Source organism: Phalangium opilio, unplaced genomic scaffold (genome assembly GCF_054372755.1).
Source record: "Phalangium opilio isolate 3A_F unplaced genomic scaffold, DU_Popi_V2 ptg000232l_1, whole genome shotgun sequence".
NCBI lineage: Eukaryota > Metazoa > Arthropoda > Arachnida > Opiliones > Phalangiidae > Phalangium > Phalangium opilio.
Window position 1 is genome coordinate 881,813 of NW_028324223.1, and position 20,077 is coordinate 901,889.

Here is a 20,077-nt window from a genome sequence, read left to right on the forward strand (position 1 = left end):
AATTATTTAAGAAAATTATGTCCATTTGAATGGTAGATGTAGTTTTGTAAAGAAAACTAATACAATTACTGTAGGAGCAGCATTTCGGGAAATTAATTTTTAAATCCCGCGCCAACTTTTCGTCTGTTCAACAGTGAAGCGCTACGTCACGCCATCAAATAAACCATGTCGATTATATGGTTTTTTTGATGGGCAAGCGCTGGGCATCATGACGTCAAAACCGGAAACGCCAAAAAGCGTACAGTAGGTGAAATCCGACATCGCTTAGTAAGCGCTGTCATCAAAGAGGGTTACTGAACGTACCCATGCAGTTTAAAAAGATCCTTATTATTTCTCAGCTTACACTACAGTAGTAGCCAGGACCGGAAATAAGCAGAGGACACTGGTCATTATCCAATAAAATTTTAAAATGTCCCATAATTTTGTTAAAAACTAAGGGGGTCACTGCTCACAGAACAGTTTGACCAATAAATTTACCGTAGTTTTGATAGCTTGACTATGCAGAAGCGATATTATTTTTACACACTCCAGTGGACAATGTAGTATAAATTTTCCAGTCAAACAGGGGGTCACTGACTCACTGGGCACAATCACATGTCCTATAAGAAAAGTTTCTTATTTCCGGCCCTGAGTACTACCCTCTGGTCAGTGGTCTGGATTCTCTGGAACGCACCGTAGCAGACGACAGTGGAGGCCATCTTATTAGAGTTTATATACAGCCCTAACCGTAAAAAAACCGCTACGAATAGAAAAAAAAAACAAAAAGTCAATTTCAAAATTTCAGAGGGAACTTTCTTCGAAAAGTCATGTTAAATTGTTTGGTAGTTGCTTCCTGCAGTCTGAGTCTGACGCTTCTAGATCGAATATCATTTTACTAAAGCTAATTAATTAATTAGTTAGTTTAATTTTAGAATGCTTGTATTTTAAATTAATATTCATGTAAATCATTGTTTTTAAACCGCGACGATAAGTTTTTGTACTTAACAAGCATTGTGGAACTAGGTAAGCAGTAAGCTTTTCTGATCCTGTTTATATTAACTTTAATTAATTAATTAAAATTAATTGGGCCTTGATTATTACCATTTAAACCTCTTAACCGACCCTTGTGTACTATTTTAGTGGTAAACTAAATTTAACAATGCCTGGCACATTCAAATCAACGGCAGTAACTCCAGTTACCCGAGTCTCTCCTAGGGGCTCCAACTCTGGTATCGTTTAAATTAATTTTTAACGCGAATCTAACTTAATTATTAATTAAATCTGATTTAAAAATATGCCTTTTAATTTCAATAGAAACAACCACTGTTGCACTGGAAGAACTTAAAGTTATTCCAGTAAAGGTTGTAGTCCGTTCGCGTCCCCTGGTCCGAAGGGAAACCAACGAAGGTGCCAAGATAGTTGTCCACTTTTCAAAGGCACAAAATCAGGTTTCCCTTCCTGATGTCAACAAATGCTTCACATACGATCACGTGTTCCCACCTGATTCAAAACAGGATGAAGTTTACGAGAAATGCGGGCAAAAACTGATTCAAACCATATTTAAAGGTATTAAAGCCTTAATAGTTTGTGTTTGTTGGGCTTACGTTAGGCTTAATTTTAAGTTAGTTGTTAGGCATAAATTAGGCTTATTAATTCTGTATTCAGAATGTTATTTAACTTGTTAATTAAATTAAACTTTGCTTTTCTTGTTAGTGTTATTTAGGCTTAGTATTTAATTGAGATTAAATTAAATTAATAAGGATACAATGCTACCATCTTGGCTTACGGTCAAACCGGTTCGGGGAAAACCTTTACGATGGGAACGGCCCATTCTGAGACTATCTGTACCGATAGCCAGAAGGGGATAATTCCACGGGTCGTTGCGGATATTTTCAAATTGACCGCATTGAAGAATGAAACTCATATCTGTACCATTAGAGTCTCGTTCTTAGAAGTATGTGAATGGGTTTTTAACTTTTTATCTAATTAATTATAATAATTATTAATTTTAATTTAATGTTTTTAATTATGGACAGATTTATAATGAAAGTATTTATGATTTGTTCAATCCGTCCGGTGTCAAAGAAGTTCATATACGCGAGGATTTCACTGGAATTAAGGTGAGATCATACTATTATTTAATTATTTTAAAGGGAAGTAAAGGTCAGGGAATTTTAAGGGAGTTTAAAAGTTGTACAGAAAGTTCTGAGAATTTTGAGAATTTTTGGAATTTTATCCAAATCAGGGAAAAATTTAAATTAGTGAACCTCATTCTAGTGGTGAAATTTTATTATTTTACCAAGTCAGGAAATTTAGGAATGGAGTCAAAAGATCAGGAAATATTCTAGGAATTTTAGGGAAATAAGTCAGGGAATTTCTAATATCAGGAAATGTTAACCTAGTCAGGGAAATTTAGGAATGGAGTCAAAAGATCAGGAAATATTTTAGGAATTTTAGGGAAATAAGTCGGGGATTTTGGTAATTTTAAACTAGTCAGGGAAGTGTCAGAAAATCTGATTTTTTTTTTTTTTTTTTTTTTATTGCGGAAATTTATTGAGTTTAGCAAATCAGGGACTTCAAAAATGGGCTTAAAATCCAAAAAGTCACGGCTGTGGTTTAGTTTAAACAAATGCCACTAGGTGGAGTTGACTGAAATCGGGGAATTTAAAAATAGTCAGGGAAAATGCTGGGAAATCTTGGAATTTTTTTAATTTCAAATCAGGGAATTTAAAAATAGTCAGGGAAAATGCTGGGACATCTTGGCATTTTTTAATTTCAAATCAGGGAATTTAAAAATAGTCAGGGGAAATTCTGGGAAATCTTAGAATTTTAATATTTTATCCAAGTCAGGGAAGGTTAGTGACTTTCTTGTCAGCTAATTTAATAATTACTTGTGTATTTTTCCCCTAACATTTTACAGATCAGTGGCGTGAAGGAACTATCGGTTGAATGTGAAAAGGACGTCTTGACCCTTTTGGAACGCGGGACGGCCAATAGGAAGACGGGATCGACTAATATGAACGAATCTAGCTCGAGAAGTCACGCCATCTTCACGTTAACCATGGAACAAAGAAGCAAGGCTGATACCGACGATTGTAGCACCTCCAAGTTTCATCTGGTCGATTTAGCCGGATCTGAAAGGGCCAAAAAAACGGGAGCATCCGGAACCAGATTCAGAGAAGGTGAGAGATAACGGGGATTTTCTTGGAATAAAGTAAAATGTGGTTATGATTTTGAAGCGTCATAACTCTGGTTCTATAAGAGATACGGGCAAGTCCTCAGAGTATGTTATAGTCCCACTTGTCCCCTTTCCGACGATACAAAATACTTGGGGTTACAATTACAATTGGGGACTGAGTAATTAAGCAAAATAGCAAAAATATAGCGCAAATATTATTGACACGCAACTTTGGAGTGTTATTATAACTCTGGTTCTACTAGAAGTCCTCCGAGTGTATTTCATAGTCCAATTTCTCCCCTTTCCAGTGATACTAAGTACTTGGGGTTACGACAATTAGGGCCCGAGTAGTTGAGCAAATTAACTAAAAATTAAAAAATAATCATTAAATTTAATGTTTGGCCCTGAAATGTATTAACTAATTTAATATTTGGTCCTAAAAGTATAATTTAATTAAAATTTTAATTCAATGTCACTTAAGGTGTTAACATCAATAAGGGATTATTGGCACTTGGCAACGTCATCAGCGCCCTCTGTGACGGAAATTCGCACATACCCTATCGAGATTCGAAACTAACCAGACTTCTACAAGGTATTTAATTTAATAATTGATAGGCATACATCTTTATCCTACTGAAATTCGTAAAACGAACAACGCTAAATCATAATTTGAATGTCTCTATTTAAATTAATCTCAATTAAGATTCGCTGGGAGGTAATAGTTACACGGTGATGGTGGCTTGCGTCAGTCCCGCCGATACTAATTTAGAAGAAACGTTAAACACCCTCCGATACGCCGATAGAGCCAGAAAGATCAAGAACCAACCGATTGTTAATAAAGATCCCAGAGTACTGGAAATTGAGGAACTTAAAAAACAGGTCGGAACCAATTTCCGGTTTGTTCATTTATAACTGGGAGTAATTACTTTGGTGTTCTTTAGATCAGGACGATGGAAACAGAATGGTCCCGACATCGCGCCAAATGTCCCTTGAAAGACGAGCCCGTTAAAGTCGAAGATGGAGATGAAGATGATTTGGACGTCTACATCGCGTACGATACTTTGAGCGTTCCTCCTGCCTGCGACTCTGACGGTGGCAATTCGCCCGTCTCCCGTCACGACCCCACCAACAGTCGCCTCAAGGAGCAATTGCATAAACTCGAGGAAGAAAAGAGAAAAGTCGAAGAGGAGTTGCAACATGCCATGAACCAAATTGCCGGATTCTGTGGCAGAATGATATGCGTGAGTATTATCTTTCTATTGATTATATCCTACGCGCAGACTAGGGTGCTGCTATTATTATTTATTGATGCGCGCCGCTATTATCGTTTTTCGCGCCTCAATAACGATATATTGTTATTGTTTAATAACATTAACTGTCGTAATTTCGCAAACAGGCAGAAAATACTCGAGACAACATGAGACGGCAGTTCAAAGAATTCGCCAAACATTACGAGTTAGTTTGAATTCTTGTTTATTATTCGCGTCTCCATATCTCATTCGCGTTGAAGGTAGAGATTTAAATTTATTCTTCGATGCAGAGAAACGATCAATGAAGTGAGCGGGGTTAACGAAGACGCCGTTAAAGCCATCAAGATGAAATTGGCCCCCATTATAGACGAGACTCTCAACGTTGTTAATGAGCGGACTCCGAATCCTAAACGCAACCCCGTGAGTAGTAGTACCACCACCACCTCCTCTTGTTGACCTTTCTCGAGGAGCGGGGTCGAGTTGCCGCCGTCTGATTGCCCCCCCCCCCCCACACACACCCCGAAACTTTAATCATATTGATTTATTTTAATTTTAAGAGCGAGTTAGTTTTGGCGAGCGGCGGAGGTGGCGATATGAAGCGACTGGAAGCGAGCGTGGCCATCAGCAAAGAATTGCAGTCCGTCGAAGATAACCTCGAGAAGAAGCAAATCTTGCTGTGTCGTTACCAAAATGACAATGACCAACGGGAAGAGGAAACTGAGGCAGAAAACGTAAGCTAAAGGGACTTCGAAGAAGCCCAGTTGTCCTATAACTCCTATCGGAGCCTCCGAAATGAACTAGGCCCATGCGTGTCGCGAAGCGAGAATATTTTTTTTAACCAATTTAGTTCGCCGTGGTTTTACGCTTGGGGGCGCTTATATCATTACCGTAAAATAAACAAAGTTCAACCCCGTGACCCTGTCGACTGCTTAAGTATTTGGGCCAAGGTCGCGGATTGTAAGTATACGTTTATATTAGGCTTACTGAATTATTTTAATTGAAATAATTTATTTTGTTGTCATCAATACAATCTAACCGAAAGATTCAATAAAAAATGAATAGCCCCAAAAACATTTACGTTAATTTTAGGATGAAACTTTTCTCTATCATAAAAATTTTATGACTGACCCCAAAAATATCAACGATAATTTAAGGAAGACCCCTGTCACAACGGTAATATAAGCGCCATCTCGTACACGTATATGGTGAAAATATTTTCCTTAACAAACTGGATATTTCCCCACATAAAATTTGACATGCATGGGCCTAGTTCATTTCGGAGGCTCCGCTCCTATGAAATCCTATATTTTTGAACCTTTCCTCCTGTTATCGCGAATCACTTCAAACCAACCCGGCCATAATACTGTTGCAGGTGCGCGTTGAGCGATTACAATCCGAGATCAATAGATTGGAGAAGGAGCGACTCGTGGAGATATCCGGCGAAGTGCCATCAACAACCAAGAACGCTGCCGCCAAGTGAGTTGCAATGAATTTTATAATTTCATCGCCGCAATTGCGGGTGTTCTTATCATTTATCGTGAATTAATCGCCTAACTTATATACCTAAATTTCCAAAGATTCTTAAAGAGGCATACGCTAGAATTAAAACGTCAACAATAGCTATGTTTAAAATGATTTTATGAATAAAGTTTCTTAAAACGATTTAACTAATATTAAGGTAAATTACTGCCGATTAAAAGCATTAATTTCAATGATATTTAATTATTTGAGAAAAACCTCTTATTAATTCGGTCTCGACTCGTAGGAGAGGTTATTCATTTTGGTTTCCCAACTTGTTTTTAATTAAATTTAATTCGTTACGAAACACTTTTATTTAAGGATGAGCGAGGAGCGTCGGAAAAAGATCAAAGTGTTGGAAGGTGAGATGGCCGTTTTAAAGAAGGAAATGGCGGAGAAAACGCGATTGCTGTCCATGAAGAGAGAACAGGGAAGGAGGAAGAAGGAATTGGAGAAAGAAATCGTGGCAAGTCACGCTTTTAATATAACTTGGTTATTTATTTAGTTTCCATTGCAATTTAAGATGGTAGGCGTTTAATAAGAAAGGTTCCGTTAAAATCGGTTTATTTTAGCGTATTGACTGAGTACGTGTTTAATGGCGTCTTTACGATATCTCTCTTAGCAATTAACGAGTAACTTTAGGCCTAAAAATTATTAGGGGAAATTAAAATTAAGGAAACAAAGAAAAATCATCGAGCTATCTCTGCTGTGACGACAGTGCTTGGGTAAAACGTCATGGGCTTATTATAGCTTTGGTCCGCAATGGGCGGCCATGTTTTGGGTACGCCGCTTCGCTTCTATGCCCGCAAAATGGCGTCGTACTAAAGCTTCCGAGATAGCTCTATTCGCTTTAAAATAGTCTCTGAGGCCTTGGTCGTCGTTCGATTGTCTTTTTCTAGGAGCTTAAGAGCGCTCGAGTATCTTTAATGCGTAAAATGCAAGGAGAGTCGAAACGAATCGCGGAACTTCAACGCAAAGTGAGAACGCAGGATGTCCGATTCCAAAACGAACAAAGTAAGACTAAAATGCTGGTCAGTAAAAATAACGAGGAAATTGCTCAAGTCAAGAGGAAACTCGAAGCCGCGCAATCGGCCAAACAGAAACTAGAAATGTCGTTGGCTAAGCAAACTGCGCTCGCTAAAGATCGTGCCACCTTCCGAGGAAAATCGCAAGCCAACTTGAGTGAACGTGTCAAGGTAAGAACGTATTTTCGTTTCGTTTATTACTAATCGTTAATCTCAGTTTGGATAAAAAAACGGGGTTCTGTGATAGTCCTGATTACATCAGTTTTGAGTTCAACTTAAGAGTAGTAGAAAAATGGACTCGGCCAGTCCCGATACTTTTAGTTTCGAGTAGTAGAAAACTGGACTCGCAGAGCCGTTAGTCCTAAGTAAAGTTATATATCTAGGACTGGTTGAACCAAGAGATCGACGTAGAAGTTAACCGAGTTGAAGCCAGAAAACATATCGAAGTTCTTAAAGAAAACCGAGCTGAATTGGCCAAAGAACTCGAAAACTTGCAAGAACAATTAGAAGACTTGTCTCAGTCGCCTTCAAAGGTACTTAACCTTCGCTAATTGCTCCGGGTTAATTAGTTTTCTTTATACCATCAATGAATATCTAATGATGTCTCTGGGGGGGTTAGAAACGCATCTCGGGTGACACCGCCTTCAACTTGGACGAAGTTGATTCCTCGGATACGTTGAAAAAAAGGTTGGAAATCGAACAAGACATTTCACGAATTAAACAAAGTATGGAGGAATTCACGTCGAGCATACAAGCCATTCATCACGATATGCTGACTGGATCGGACGGTACGGACACGCGTGCTCCCGAGTATCTGCGCGCTAAACTAGATTCATTCATGTATGTTTTGTTTGCTCGCTTAGATTTGACGTTAAACGAAAAGAGTCGATGGAACGAGTTGAGCAAAGTGGCCGAATTCAAATGCGCTTTGTCTTATTTATTCGAGATGCTGTTGCAACAAATCTCCAAGAAAAATGACGTCACTCGGGATTATCACGAAGCTCGATCGAGCCTCGAACAGATAAAGAAAGAACACCGCGATTGCGATCGGGAGATGAAGAAAGCCGCTCAAGAGTCGCGAGAAACCATCAAGAAGTTGACGGATGAGTACAATGTTCAGGTAAGTTAGTTGGTTACTTGGGAATTGACGAGCCGAGGGCCAGGGGGTTTTTGCGACATTGACGAGCCGAGGGCCAGGGGGTTTTTGCGACATTGACGAGCCGAGGGCCAGGGGGTTTTTGCGACATTGACGAGCCGAGGGCCAGGGGGTTTTTGCGACATTGACGAGCCGATGGCTAGGGGGATTTTGCGACATTGACGAGCCGAGGGCCAGGGGGTTTTTGCGACATTGACGAGCCGAGGGCCAGGGGGTTTTTGCGACATACGCCTTATTTACTCTAATTCTAGCCTTATTTCAAGGATATAATTGAGTCTAATTCAACCTAATTAAGGCTTAATTAATAAATGCTTTAACCTTTTTATTGAAGTCCGACGGGGTCGAAAACACGACGTTCATGAAAGCCAATGCTAACAAAACTATTCTCCATGAGACAAATAGAAAAAGGTAATGTTGAATAAAAAACAACAAATTCGGTTGTAAAATGTTGAAATCATCCGATGTTCATTGGTGTAGAAGTCCGCGTGACCTTGGACAAACGGCCACACCCTTTCCTGTTTTAGACATCTGTAGGACAAAAGGAGACAATGGTTTTTTCCCCCCCATTAGTCGCAGATAAACCTCACTTGGTCCATGTTACACTTTTTACATTAATTTAAATAAAAATTTCAATGCTTTAACAAATATCGTCTCTTCATTTCAAATGAGTTCGTGTCGCGGAATAACAAAGGGTTACTACTGATCACTATAATAGAGTGCTGTCAGTTCTGACGTCAGATCCAAGGTTAAACGTCACGAGTCTGCCTTTAGCAATGGGCGGCCATGACAGTTACCGTTTTTCTTTACGGGAAAACAGCATGGGTGACGTCACACCGGCGCTTCTGACAGCACTCTATACATGGAAAGGTCAAAGGGTTATAAAATAGGCCTGAAAAGGTCAGGGTATTTTATTTTAGTGGGGAGAACTTCTTCAGCTGTTAGTTAAAATAAAGGGGCGGACTTGCTCATAGAGCTTAAAATAGCCCGTGGGGTTTGTATAAAAAGAGAGGGGTCGGACAGCCCCTTTAAATTGCGCTGTTGGATATTATTTCTGATGAAACAATCAAATATTGGTTTTCCTACAAAAAGAAAATAATTAAATTTTAAATTCCCCAATGAAGAGTAACCGAGGGGAATTAATTTGCCATTCGTCGCAGACCTGTTTGGTACCTAAGACAAACGTTACGTAGGTCCGGAGTTAATCCCCGCCGCCTCTAAATTACAACCAGCCAGCATCTCATTGGTTCTTGAAAACTCGTGCACGTCAGCGCGACGCGAATGACTAAAATTACAGTCATATTTTCCGACTGAGGAAAGGAGGCGAAATAGCCCGGGGCCTCGTTTTACGTCCCCCCCCCCTTGTATTTTAAAAGGGGGACTGTACGCGCGAATACTTACTTAGGCATCTTACAACTAATCCCTAGTAAACTAGATATCCGTTCTTGCGGAGGCTCCGGTTTTATTAAGATATAAAAGCATTTTCTATTTATTTATGTTGCATTTTCTTTATTTTTAAAAGAGAAGGCATAAAAATAGACAAATTATATTAAGAAAGTTAGGTTTTATTAAAAACGGATTTATGTGAGAAGAACGTTGAAGGTAGCAAATTCACTACCCATCCTCGCATACTTTATTGAGAAACTTCGTCTGCTTATATTTTGACTCCACCCACAAATTCTGTATACCAGGAAATAAGCACAGGACACTGGACATTGTCCAATAAAATTTTAAAATGTCCCATAATTTTTTTAAAAACTAAGGGGGTCACTGGACATTTTGACTATAAATTTTCCGAAGTTTTGATACCTTGACTATGGAGAAGCGACACCATTTTTGCACACTCCAGTGGACAATGTCCTATAAATTTTCCAGTCAAACAGGGGGTCACTGGACACATGTCCTATAACAATTATTTCTTATTTCCGGCCCTGTATATAACTACTTCTAGAGATCGAATTTGTGGGTGGAGTCAAAATATAAGCAGACGAAGTTTCTCAATAAAGTATGCGAGGATGGTACCAGAGGCTAAAGCTATGATCCCACGTTGGTTTTATTAAGATATAAAAGCATTTGCTATTTACTTATGTAAATTTCAATTAAATAAAAGCCGGAATTTGGCACATATATACAGACAGGTGAAGTAGAATGGTAGAATCATAATAATAATAATAATAATAATAATAATGGCTTTGTTTATTGGAAACAATCATTAAGAGCACTATCTTGTAAATAATTACACTTTTCGAGCATGAGGTTTCTTAATGTATGGTGATATACATAAAATAATTATATAATTTATTTATTTCGACTCGTGCTTACAAGCATGAGGGCTAATTTCATGTCACACAGGTATCGTTATTTTACTCTTACCATGCTCTTACTACTACTAAAAACCGGCCAAAATAGCCCTGAGCTAGGAAGGTCGCTATTTTGGCTTGATTCGTCCCACGAGTTAAAACCCGCCTAAAATAGTCTTGGCCGCGCGGCGATGACTATTTTGGTCGAAAAATTTTAGAGGCCGTAAAACTTGGCCTCATAGCTTGGCCTAAATAGTCCTTGAGTAAAGGGCAGCTAATTTCGCCTAAGTTGTAAAAACCGGCCGAAATAGTGTGGCCCGCGCGGCAAAGACTATTTTGGCCGGATAATTACCATACAGTAAAAAACCGGCCGAAATAGTGTGGCCCGCGCGGCAAAGACTATTTTGGCCGGATAATTACCATACAGTAAAAAACCGGCCTAAATAGCCCTGAGCTAGGGAGCCGCTATTTTGGCCGGATTTGTCCCACGCCGGAATAACCGGCCAAAATAGCTCTACTCTACTCGTAGACTATTTTGGACGGTTTTTCCGGCTATAATAGTGATCGGGGCAATGGCCGCTATTTTAGCCGGTAAAACCGGCCAAAATAGTCTTGGGCTAATTTGGCCGGAAAAACCGGCCAAAATAGACTTTTTTTTTTTTTTTTTTTTTTGCTCCGTGTGGGATGACGAGCTAGGGTTTACAATAAACCCTACTCGGCCGGCAAAGGCAAAAAAAGGAAGTCGCCAATCATGGATTCGGACGGATTACCTCTCGTAGGACCCGGAGTGGATTATACCAAGGTTTGACGTTTATTTTAATCCCAATTAATTTAAAATTTATTTATATACGTCCCTAAAAGATCCCCTTTCAAAAAAATACGTATCTTAAAACCGCTTTAATTTAAAGAAAATTAGGATTAAAGTTAAACCTATTTTTTCCTTAAGCCTTGGCTATATTTTCCATCAAAATTTGGTGGAACTTGATTAAAGGCGATTAAATTATGAAAATTAACGCGGGCACTTATTTAACGATTAAATTAATTAACTTTAGCCTTTTAATTAAATTCGGGGCATTTCAATATGTGGAAAATAGTGAAATTTCGTGTTGCCAAGAAGAATTAAATAGTTATGGAATTAGCTCGGTATGTTTAATTAATGTTTGTTTACTGTAACTCGTACGGGGTGAGATTTTTGTCGGGTCGGGTTCCGGGTCGGGTTGCGAAAAAAACCCGGAAAATCGGGTCGGGTCGGGTCGGGTCGGGGTTTTCCTTTTTAACAATATAAATGTAATTAACATATTCTAAAAAATTATACATAGTAACTATGTACTATGTAATGCAAGGAATTTATTTTCAGTAATTTAGTTCCAAGTTATCACTGCTTTAGTGAATCCAATAGTAGGCTAATCTGCCATATCATTGCTTTAGTGAATCCAATAGTAGGCGAATCTGCCATATCATTGCTATCTGATAGAACGTCGTGGGAGGGATTGGGGTAACTAATTGTCCCAGAACAGGCGCAACTTCCATCTGTAAAGTTTCCAAATTGTCCTTGTCCTATGTCTTTGGCAGTGGCTGAAAGGGGTTTCTGGTACGCGTGAAACTCTTCTACCACTTTTTCAATTTTGAAATCAATTGCTCGCAACTTAACACACCATGTATACATTGGCGTTTGACGGACGACCATGAAATTGCCGACATATATCAGTTTTCTACTGGCTTTCGAAGCCTCGAGACAGAAAAAAATTAAATATTCAAGCTCGCCCTAATCAGATTTGAGTTCCTATCTACTGTATCACAAAGTGCGACGGTCAATAATAGCTTACCCTCTACTTCGGGTCCACCCCGTTTTTTTTAAACCCGACTTCAAAATTGACTGGCCGGGTCGGGTCGGGTCGGGTTGGAAAAAACCGGGGATCCCCGACTTCCCGGTTCGGGTTCCCCGTACAATCACTATGTTTGTTAGCTTAAAATAACTAAAATTATTTTTATTATTTATTATAAAACGTAGATTAGAGTCCCTTCTAAGCCTGCGAACTTTAATGAGAGTGTATTTTTCTTTTATTCGGCTCTAAAGGTTGGACCCATTCACCAGAAACGTACTCTAGCTTTTTTAAACCACTTCCTAATTGAAACCACATCATTCTTAAATAATTTCGCCACTGTTTGTGATGGCAAACTGGAGGATATGTTACAACGAATTCAACGATTGGAGGCCTCAATCTGTGTCCTAGAAAATAAACTAGCTTCCATACCTGGTTTGGAAAATGTCTATCTGGAAAGTGAAACATCTCCTCAGAGTACAAATAATGTGGTGCCACCTCAGGAACAGCCTCCACCACCAACTTCTGGAGGGTCTCCTTCCTCCGAGGCACCAGCGCCGCCTCCCCCTCCACCTGTACAAGTTCAAATTACGGAGGAAGTTAAGGAGAATGCCACAGGAACAACTTACTCTAAAGATCCAAGATACGCAAAGTATTTTAAAATGGTCAGCATGGGGGTTCCTCCTGGTGCTGTTAAACTTAAAATGACCTCAGAAGGGGTTGATGCAAATATATTGGAGTAAGTTAAGTTTAATTATGATTAAAATTAAGTACTTAAACTTAATTTTTCTGCAGTAAACCTGATGATATCTCACCTGATTCTCCATCTTCTAGAATTGAATCTCCTCCCAGTGATGAGAATTCTGATGATTCCAGCGAATTTAGTGATTAATTATAATTAATTGTAATTAATTAACTTAATGCCAAAATTTAAAATATTTAAGGAGATTAGAATTGTCAAATTGTTTCAAATATTGAAACTCATTTTGCAAAATAAACTGTATTAATTGCAAATAACATTAAGCTATGCCAATTAAATTAACTTTGCTAAAATTTTAAATATATTACTAACTTTGAAAATTTTGAAAAAAAAAAAACTAAAAGAAATTTTTTTGAAAGTTTTTCCAAGTCTAGTCGATGTTACAAAAAAATGTTTGAAATAAAATTTACGTTACTTAAAAAATAAAAATTCGTTCTAATTAATCTTAATTTTTAGGCCTATTTTAATATAACTCGGGGCAAAAACCACGTATCTTTTAAGCAAAATTAGACTAAGTTACGACGTTTTTCCTATAAGACAGAATTTATTAAACATGTGGGTGATGATGTTTTTACATTAATGAATGACGATGACGTGTTCATTTCTTAAAAAAACCGGTTTTCTAGAATGAAAGAGTTTTTGATTGAGTAGCTTAAAGTGTCATGGCGACTGCTGCTGCCATTCTTGCACGATTGTAATTGTCCTAAAATTAGTTTAAACGCTTTTAATTTGGCGTATTAAGTCAGCCGCTTTCTCCGCCACCATTATGACCGGAGCGTTAGTGTTGCCAGACACTATCGTCGGCATGATGGAAGCGTCCACCACTCGAATTCCTGATAGGCCCTTTATCCTACAGACGTCATTGAAATCGAAAGACCAATCAGAATAAAGTGTACCCATTTCAAACTGCGAAGGAGCACACCGCGAATCTAAGGGAGATTTTCGCGTCTTACCTTAGTTCAGGATCGACTACCGTGGTTGGGTCATTAACGTTACCCATCTTGCAAGTACCGGAAGGATGGTAAGTAGTGGCCGTGATACTCCTGGCGACGCAGGCCAAGTATTCGTCGCCCCATTTTGGTTTGTAATCTTCGCAACCGGGCATCATGGGGTCGAACAAGCGGACACCCCATTTTTGAAACGGTTCCGCCAAACCAACTTTGATGGCGATTTTCATACCTAACCAATGACGCGTATGGTTAAATAGAATCGTATAGGAGGTTACAGTAATTGAATCGTGTTACCTTCTACGACGGTGAGAAGGTCCTGATGACTGGAAAAGTACTTGGGGTCTATAAGGGGTTTATCGTATGGATTGGCCGACTTCAATTTGACAAATCCTCGGCTTTCGGGCCTCAACAGGACGGGGTAGAAAGAGAACGTGTCCTGTAGTCGATACGGTTCGTACAATTCGTTGAAGACCTCGTCGGTGATACCCGCCACCCTTTTAATGGTGATTCCGGCGTCCGAGGAGGGCGTGGCCGATATGAAATGAAACTCCATATCGGGAAAGTCTTCCGATTGGTTAACGTACTTCGTTTTGACGAATGCGAGACCTTCGACGCCGCCCAGAATCGACCAAGGACCTTTACCGTTCTTGAAGAAGTTGAACATGTATTCCATTTCGGTTAAACGAGTTGGAACGATCGAGACAGTGTCGTTGATGGTAAAATGGACTCCTCCGGGACCCACGTGGTCCATTAGGTTAAGACCAACCGGTAGGTCCGCGATAACTGGAATCTGATAGAACAATAGATTTACAGAAAGATCAACTAAAGGTCAAGAAGAAGAAGATGACATACGTCAAACTGTTCCAAATGGTCTTTTGGCCCCACTCCGGACAACATAAGTAATTGCGGTGTATTAATGGCTCCAGCGGCCATGATGACCTCTTTCCTAGCATTGACGACGTGACTGAGACCATCGTGGTCAAACTGGACACCCACAGCCCGTTTCCTCTCATCGAATAAGATCTAAATTAGCACGCGTAATTAAAAAAGAATTGAAAGTTAAAGTCCATTAGGCCTAAATGAACTTACTCTGGTGACCATAGCTTCGGTGACAATGTTCAAGTTCCGTCTGTCCCTAGCGCTAGCTAAATAAGCTTTGGCCGTACTACAACGATGACCGTTTCGAATGGTACCTTGAGGCAACGTGAAACCTACAAATATTTAAGACAAGCTGGTCAGTCAGATTTCGAAACAATTTTTGGGGGTTGAAAATGACCGTGTCCTATAGAGACAGATGCCGCCAAAAGTTAGGTTCAAAGGTGAAAAAGGGATAGGTCGCCTATGAAATGTTCCCTACATGCCTGAGTCTACCTGTCTGTGTGGGACCGTTGATGTCCACATTAGGATATCCCAAGAGTTTTCCCGCTTCTACGAAGGCGTGCGCCAGTTGCGAAGAATACGGGGCAGTTTCCACCGTTAAAGGACCCCCGACACCATGGTAACCTATAATTAAACGTATCTAAGTACAACCAGAATCTTCGTGACATCTTTTTGGAAAGTACTCACCATTCTTCACGATGTCCGGATCTCTGTTATCTTCGGACTTGATGAAGTACGGAAGGACTTCTTTCCAACTCCAACCGGGAGAACCAGTTTCGGCCCACGAATCGTAGTCCTTGGGGTTACCTCTAACGTACAACATGTAATTGAGGACGCTCGAACCGCCTAGTACTTTCCCCCTGGGCCATCGACTGCGCTGCAAAATTAAAGAACCGTTTGTTTTTCAGCCCACTTTAGTTTACGAACTTCTGGTATCTCGTCTGTATTTACTTTCTCGACCATTCCTTGACAGGCAAATTCTTGGGGTTCGGTAAAGTATCCCCAGTCCAAGTAGGTGGTCTGCAACTCGGCGGCCATTAGAGGGACCTCGCTGACCAGATCGGGTTGACCTCCGGCTTCCAGAAGAAGCACTCTGATGGAGGGGTCTTCGCTGAGACGATTGACTACCGTTGCACCGGCCGAACCAGCACCCACTACAGGTTAAAAAACGTTAAAAAAATTATTTACCAACTTCCGGGCTATTAATACAACCTTAGAAAGATCGAGAAAAACTAGTTTCCTCAACGGGAAATCAACCCTTTCCAAGCCCGTCCATCGGTATAGGTTATTATAAAATGAAACCGGCGCGAAACTAATAGGAATTCCGAGCACGTGCAGGTTAATTTTTTATTTTTATTTTTTAAAAAAGGGTAAAACCCACGTGTTCAGAAAACAGCGCGAGAATTTCCTGATGTTGCACGCGCAATTCCAACCAATCACGCGGTTCCTTTCCAAATTTTAATTAAAACTAGCTCGGTGTTTTCCCGCCATATGAAAACCGCGAGATTATTCTACAAAACCGGTTAAACTATACTATAATATAAATTGTTATAAAATTTGTAAAATTGTTCAAAATCGGTGGGAAAAACTGACAAATTCTCTTTAAACCTCAATGATTTGTAAGGTTAATTTGTTGGGAATAAAGGGGTCGTAGAGAAATATAAAATAAAAATAAAAAAACACCGTTTATGAATAAAGTAAAAAAAAATCTAGTCGAATTTTTGTTTAAAAGAAAATTAAGGTTTGACGGTTACTAGGGTTCGTTCTCATTTCGTAGCCAGCTGTTTTATTACGAAATAATACCATCGGAGATTGAGAAAAGGAACACGTGACCTCCTAGTAGGGGGAAAAGCCTTTTAACACTAAATAAGAAATACCCTGAACAGTACCGAAAAGTTAGGCGGGCCTAAATATCGCCGCAATCCTACATTTATGTCAAGGAGGGAGATTTTTCAAAAAAGAAATAAAATAAAAGTCAAAGTTCTCCTACTACAACCATGAATCTATATAACTATGAATATACAGCTCTGTCATATGCCCCTTCTATCATGTCGATTTGGTTTGGGTGTTACCCTCCTAGCTTTGACGCGTTTTGCGTAGCTCTAATAGCCAATCACGAGACAAGAGGAAGTGACGTTTCGAATTTACACAACCCCGGACTCCCCCTTCCTTCTCCCGCTCCTAACACTAGCAGACACGTGACTGATGTCTCCTTTCGCTAAGCCCCGCCCAAACCTTATCGAGAGGTTAGACAGCGTAACGCAGCTGTATATTCATAGTTATATAGATTCATGCTACAACCCAATCAACCGAAATTGATGCTAAAGGGGTACTGACACATCTCGTCTTCAACACCAAGGAATTTTACTTCTAGTAATCGCTTCGAGTTTGAATACATATTAGAATAATTAAGTCCAACCCAAAAGAATACAACTCTAATGTCTGTAGGGCTTCGAAACGACACCTATAATTATGCCGTAAAAGTCTGAGTACGTCATTTCATAGTTCCATAACGAATTATTTGGTTTAGTCTGTTATAGACAACCCGCAGGAAATAAAGTGACGTTTTAAATACACTTTAAAAGTATAGTCTAAATTATAGAAATAGGACAAGTACCTAGAAATTTGATTTGCACGAGAATTTTAGCGCCAAATAATAAAGCTAGCGCGTGCATTGAAATACATTCCCGCCTAGTCACCACGTGGCAAATTAAAGCACGCGCGAAAAGAACAAAATTTAGCGCCAAAAATTGGCGCGTGAATTGAAATACATTCCCGCCTTGTCATCACGTGCCAAATTAAAGCGAGCGAAAAGAACAAAAATTGGCGCGTGAATTAAAATAGCGGGAGTCTCGTGAAATCATGAATGAAAACAAATTCATCCTATGTCAGCGCGTGGAAATTAAAGCGCGGGAAAAAAGGAGGAAAAATTGCGCGCCTTTTTAAGCGTAGAAAGGGAAAGTATTTATTCAAAGTTTCCTGGTTTATTCAGTGTCATACTCGTAACGGAATTGATGAGGATAATAAATAGTTAATCCGACAGACGCTAAGCGTTTAACATTGGACTTACGAACTTACGAAGTCGAGGAATTACTCACGTTCAAGGGCAACCGGGATGGAAGAAGCAGAAGCTAAAGGGGACTGGCCCCCACCCCCCTTTTCAAGGTTTGTTACTTAACGAGGGATAAATATAAAGAGGGAATCTCGAGGGAATCAACGGAGATTCTCGGTCGGGCCCCCGAAATTTCAAGGATTTTAACTAAAGGGACCTCTTACTTCGTGTACGAATTCTAAACCAAAGTTGACTTAAGATTAAAAATATTTATTTTATTTTAAAAATAAAATGAGGGCCTGCCTAGTTTCCGTGGGACCGTGGCAACAGATATCGAAGTCTATTCGAGATAAATTGAGGATGTTCTGTTCGCTCCGAGACAAATTTTAGGACGTTTATTTTAACCCTTCCGTAAATATCTATATTCCTTCAAGTCGAATTTTAATAATGTGGAATCGAATTTATCGAGTATTGGCATTACGCGTTAAATCTATGTAAGGTGTAATAAAGTCAAAAGCAGAAAGATGCTGAGGAAGATGCTAGGCTGGGCGCCCCGGGCAATAAACAATATCGAAAATAATAAAATTCAATTGAACTTTTATCCATTTCCTGAACCCCTACCGCGTACAAACGCTATCTATTACTTAAGTTATTTTACACCTTTTCAAAATTTTGCCCTTTTGAAAATTATAATACATTCAAACGAGAATATGAGTAGCGGCACCTAATGTTATTTATTTATTTATTTATTTATTTGATACAACAACAACATCCGCAAAGACAGCTAGGTGTCTTAGGAGCAGACGGCGATTATAGCGAGAGGGCCGTGACAATAAAGTATATAAAGCTAGGATATATATATAAAGTATATAATGACTAGGACACAGAGGTCTAAAAAACCAATGAAAATACTTTAGTAAAAATAATGGAAAAAAATAACTAAAGACGGGGACGCAATAGGGTTTAGATCATACCGTTAAAATGTTCAGAGAGTTTAATTCGAAACAGAGATTTATTGGTAATGGCAATAATGCTAGGGGGCAAGGAGTTCCAGTCATTAATGACAGTATTAGTAACATGGGTCTGCCGAAAGGTAGTTAGGGCTCGTGGTTTGACCAATTTTTGAGAGTGACCACGGGTATTCGCGCTCGTATTTCTGGTGAAAAAGAGGGAGAAGTCAATGTCAAGGTGACCATTGATAAGGTTATGGACAAGGCATAAGTTGTTAATTTTAAGACGGATGTGGACCGGGTCAATATTTAGCAAAGAGAGGCGGCGGGATGCTGGAGAGGAACTATGTTTGTTGGGGAGCTTAGTGTAAGCGTTTTGAGCCCTTTGTAAGGCATTAAGATCCAATTTAAGATGGGGAGACCAAATAGGGGAGCAAAAATCAAATATGGGGAGAACCAGAGAATTGTATAATGTTTTGATAAGGGGTAAGGACCGGAAATTTAGGTTACGGCGGATCATACCCGTGATACTACGCACACGCTTGGCGACTTTTGAACACTGTAATAATATTAATAACGGTCAAAGGTGAGGGACTGTCAGTACTCTATAGTTTTCACTGTTCAAAATTAATGGAAGAATATAGACTAGTAGCATGACGTAGTAATAATTAATAGGGCTACGGGCCAGGGACTGCCATTAGTAGATAAGAAGACTTACCTATGACGTAGTCGTATTCTTTGGCAAATGATTTGACGGTTCTGGGTAGACTGTTATTGTAAGTCCTCATGAATGACAGCGCCATGAACGTCATGAACATGGTGACCCAATGACCACCAACGATTCGAGTCACTTTCTCTACCGGTGCCATCTTTATTCAAATTTATCAGCCGTTCCGATTAAAGTTTGAAAACCTGAAATAAAATTTACCAAATTTGTAAAGAAGACGAAATTGAGGTTGCCTGACTGAGTTTACCGATAAGAAAAACAAATAAAAACGTTTGTTTTCTATTCAAAAAATGAAGAGTCAACGTCACGCTACATTAGACAATTAAATTTGACTTAAGTTTCCGCTAATTAGTGACAGCGCAGACTGACAAGTAAATAAATAAATAAATTACACCGTAAGAAAAAAAACTTATTTTCATTTTCATTTTACAAGTCTAGCAGTTAATTACGTAAGTCAACAGCCTCAACTGGCATCGAATCACTTAGAAAATTTCTTTCAAATTGTATTTGTATAGGGTACTATATAACTTTGA

At 39.3% G+C, this 20,077-nt stretch overlaps 3 protein-coding genes across 4 annotated transcripts; 2 read left to right on the plus strand and 1 right to left on the minus strand.

Moving 5' to 3' along the window:
- The first annotated feature begins 670 nt into the window (after nucleotides 1-670).
- Nucleotides 671-8,751, plus strand: LOC149612686 (chromosome-associated kinesin KIF4A-like). 2 transcript variants are annotated; one of them, XM_089858370.1, is made up of 20 exons: nucleotides 671-1,002; nucleotides 1,120-1,208; nucleotides 1,294-1,545; nucleotides 1,740-1,933; nucleotides 2,016-2,099; nucleotides 2,900-3,161; nucleotides 3,639-3,749; nucleotides 3,861-4,036; nucleotides 4,099-4,398; nucleotides 4,554-4,612; nucleotides 4,698-4,827; nucleotides 4,965-5,138; nucleotides 5,780-5,883; nucleotides 6,247-6,391; nucleotides 6,825-7,121; nucleotides 7,334-7,483; nucleotides 7,570-7,738; nucleotides 7,814-8,070; nucleotides 8,438-8,514; nucleotides 8,587-8,751. In XM_089858370.1, the coding sequence occupies exons 2-20, from the start codon at nucleotides 1,139-1,141 to the stop codon at nucleotides 8,684-8,686; spliced, it is 3,111 nt and encodes a 1,036-aa protein (XP_089714496.1). In that variant the 5' UTR covers nucleotides 671-1,002; nucleotides 1,120-1,138; the 3' UTR covers nucleotides 8,687-8,751. The 2 variants fall into 2 exon arrangements, with proteins under 2 accessions (XP_089714496.1, XP_089714495.1); XM_089858369.1 differs by having other exon boundaries at nucleotides 674-1,002; nucleotides 8,584-8,751.
- Nucleotides 8,752-11,107: 2,356 nt separating this feature from the next.
- Nucleotides 11,108-13,224, plus strand: LOC149612687 (WASH complex subunit 3-like). The gene is made up of 3 exons (XM_089858371.1): nucleotides 11,108-11,205; nucleotides 12,481-12,965; nucleotides 13,022-13,224. Exons 1-3 carry the CDS (start codon nucleotides 11,155-11,157, stop codon nucleotides 13,116-13,118), a joined length of 633 nt encoding a protein of 210 aa, XP_089714497.1. The 5' UTR covers nucleotides 11,108-11,154; the 3' UTR covers nucleotides 13,119-13,224.
- Nucleotides 13,225-13,549: 325 nt separating this feature from the next.
- LOC149612688 (glucose dehydrogenase [FAD, quinone]-like) lies at nucleotides 13,550-19,681 on the minus strand. The gene is made up of 9 exons (XM_089858288.1): nucleotides 19,536-19,681; nucleotides 15,767-15,969; nucleotides 15,503-15,692; nucleotides 15,308-15,439; nucleotides 15,026-15,147; nucleotides 14,789-14,959; nucleotides 14,231-14,726; nucleotides 13,940-14,165; nucleotides 13,550-13,836 (listed from the first exon to the last, which is right to left on the minus strand). The coding sequence occupies exons 1-9, from the start codon at nucleotides 19,633-19,635 to the stop codon at nucleotides 13,701-13,703; spliced, it is 1,776 nt and encodes a 591-aa protein (XP_089714414.1). The 5' UTR covers nucleotides 19,636-19,681; the 3' UTR covers nucleotides 13,550-13,700.
- Between the last annotated feature and the right edge of the window lie 396 nt (nucleotides 19,682-20,077).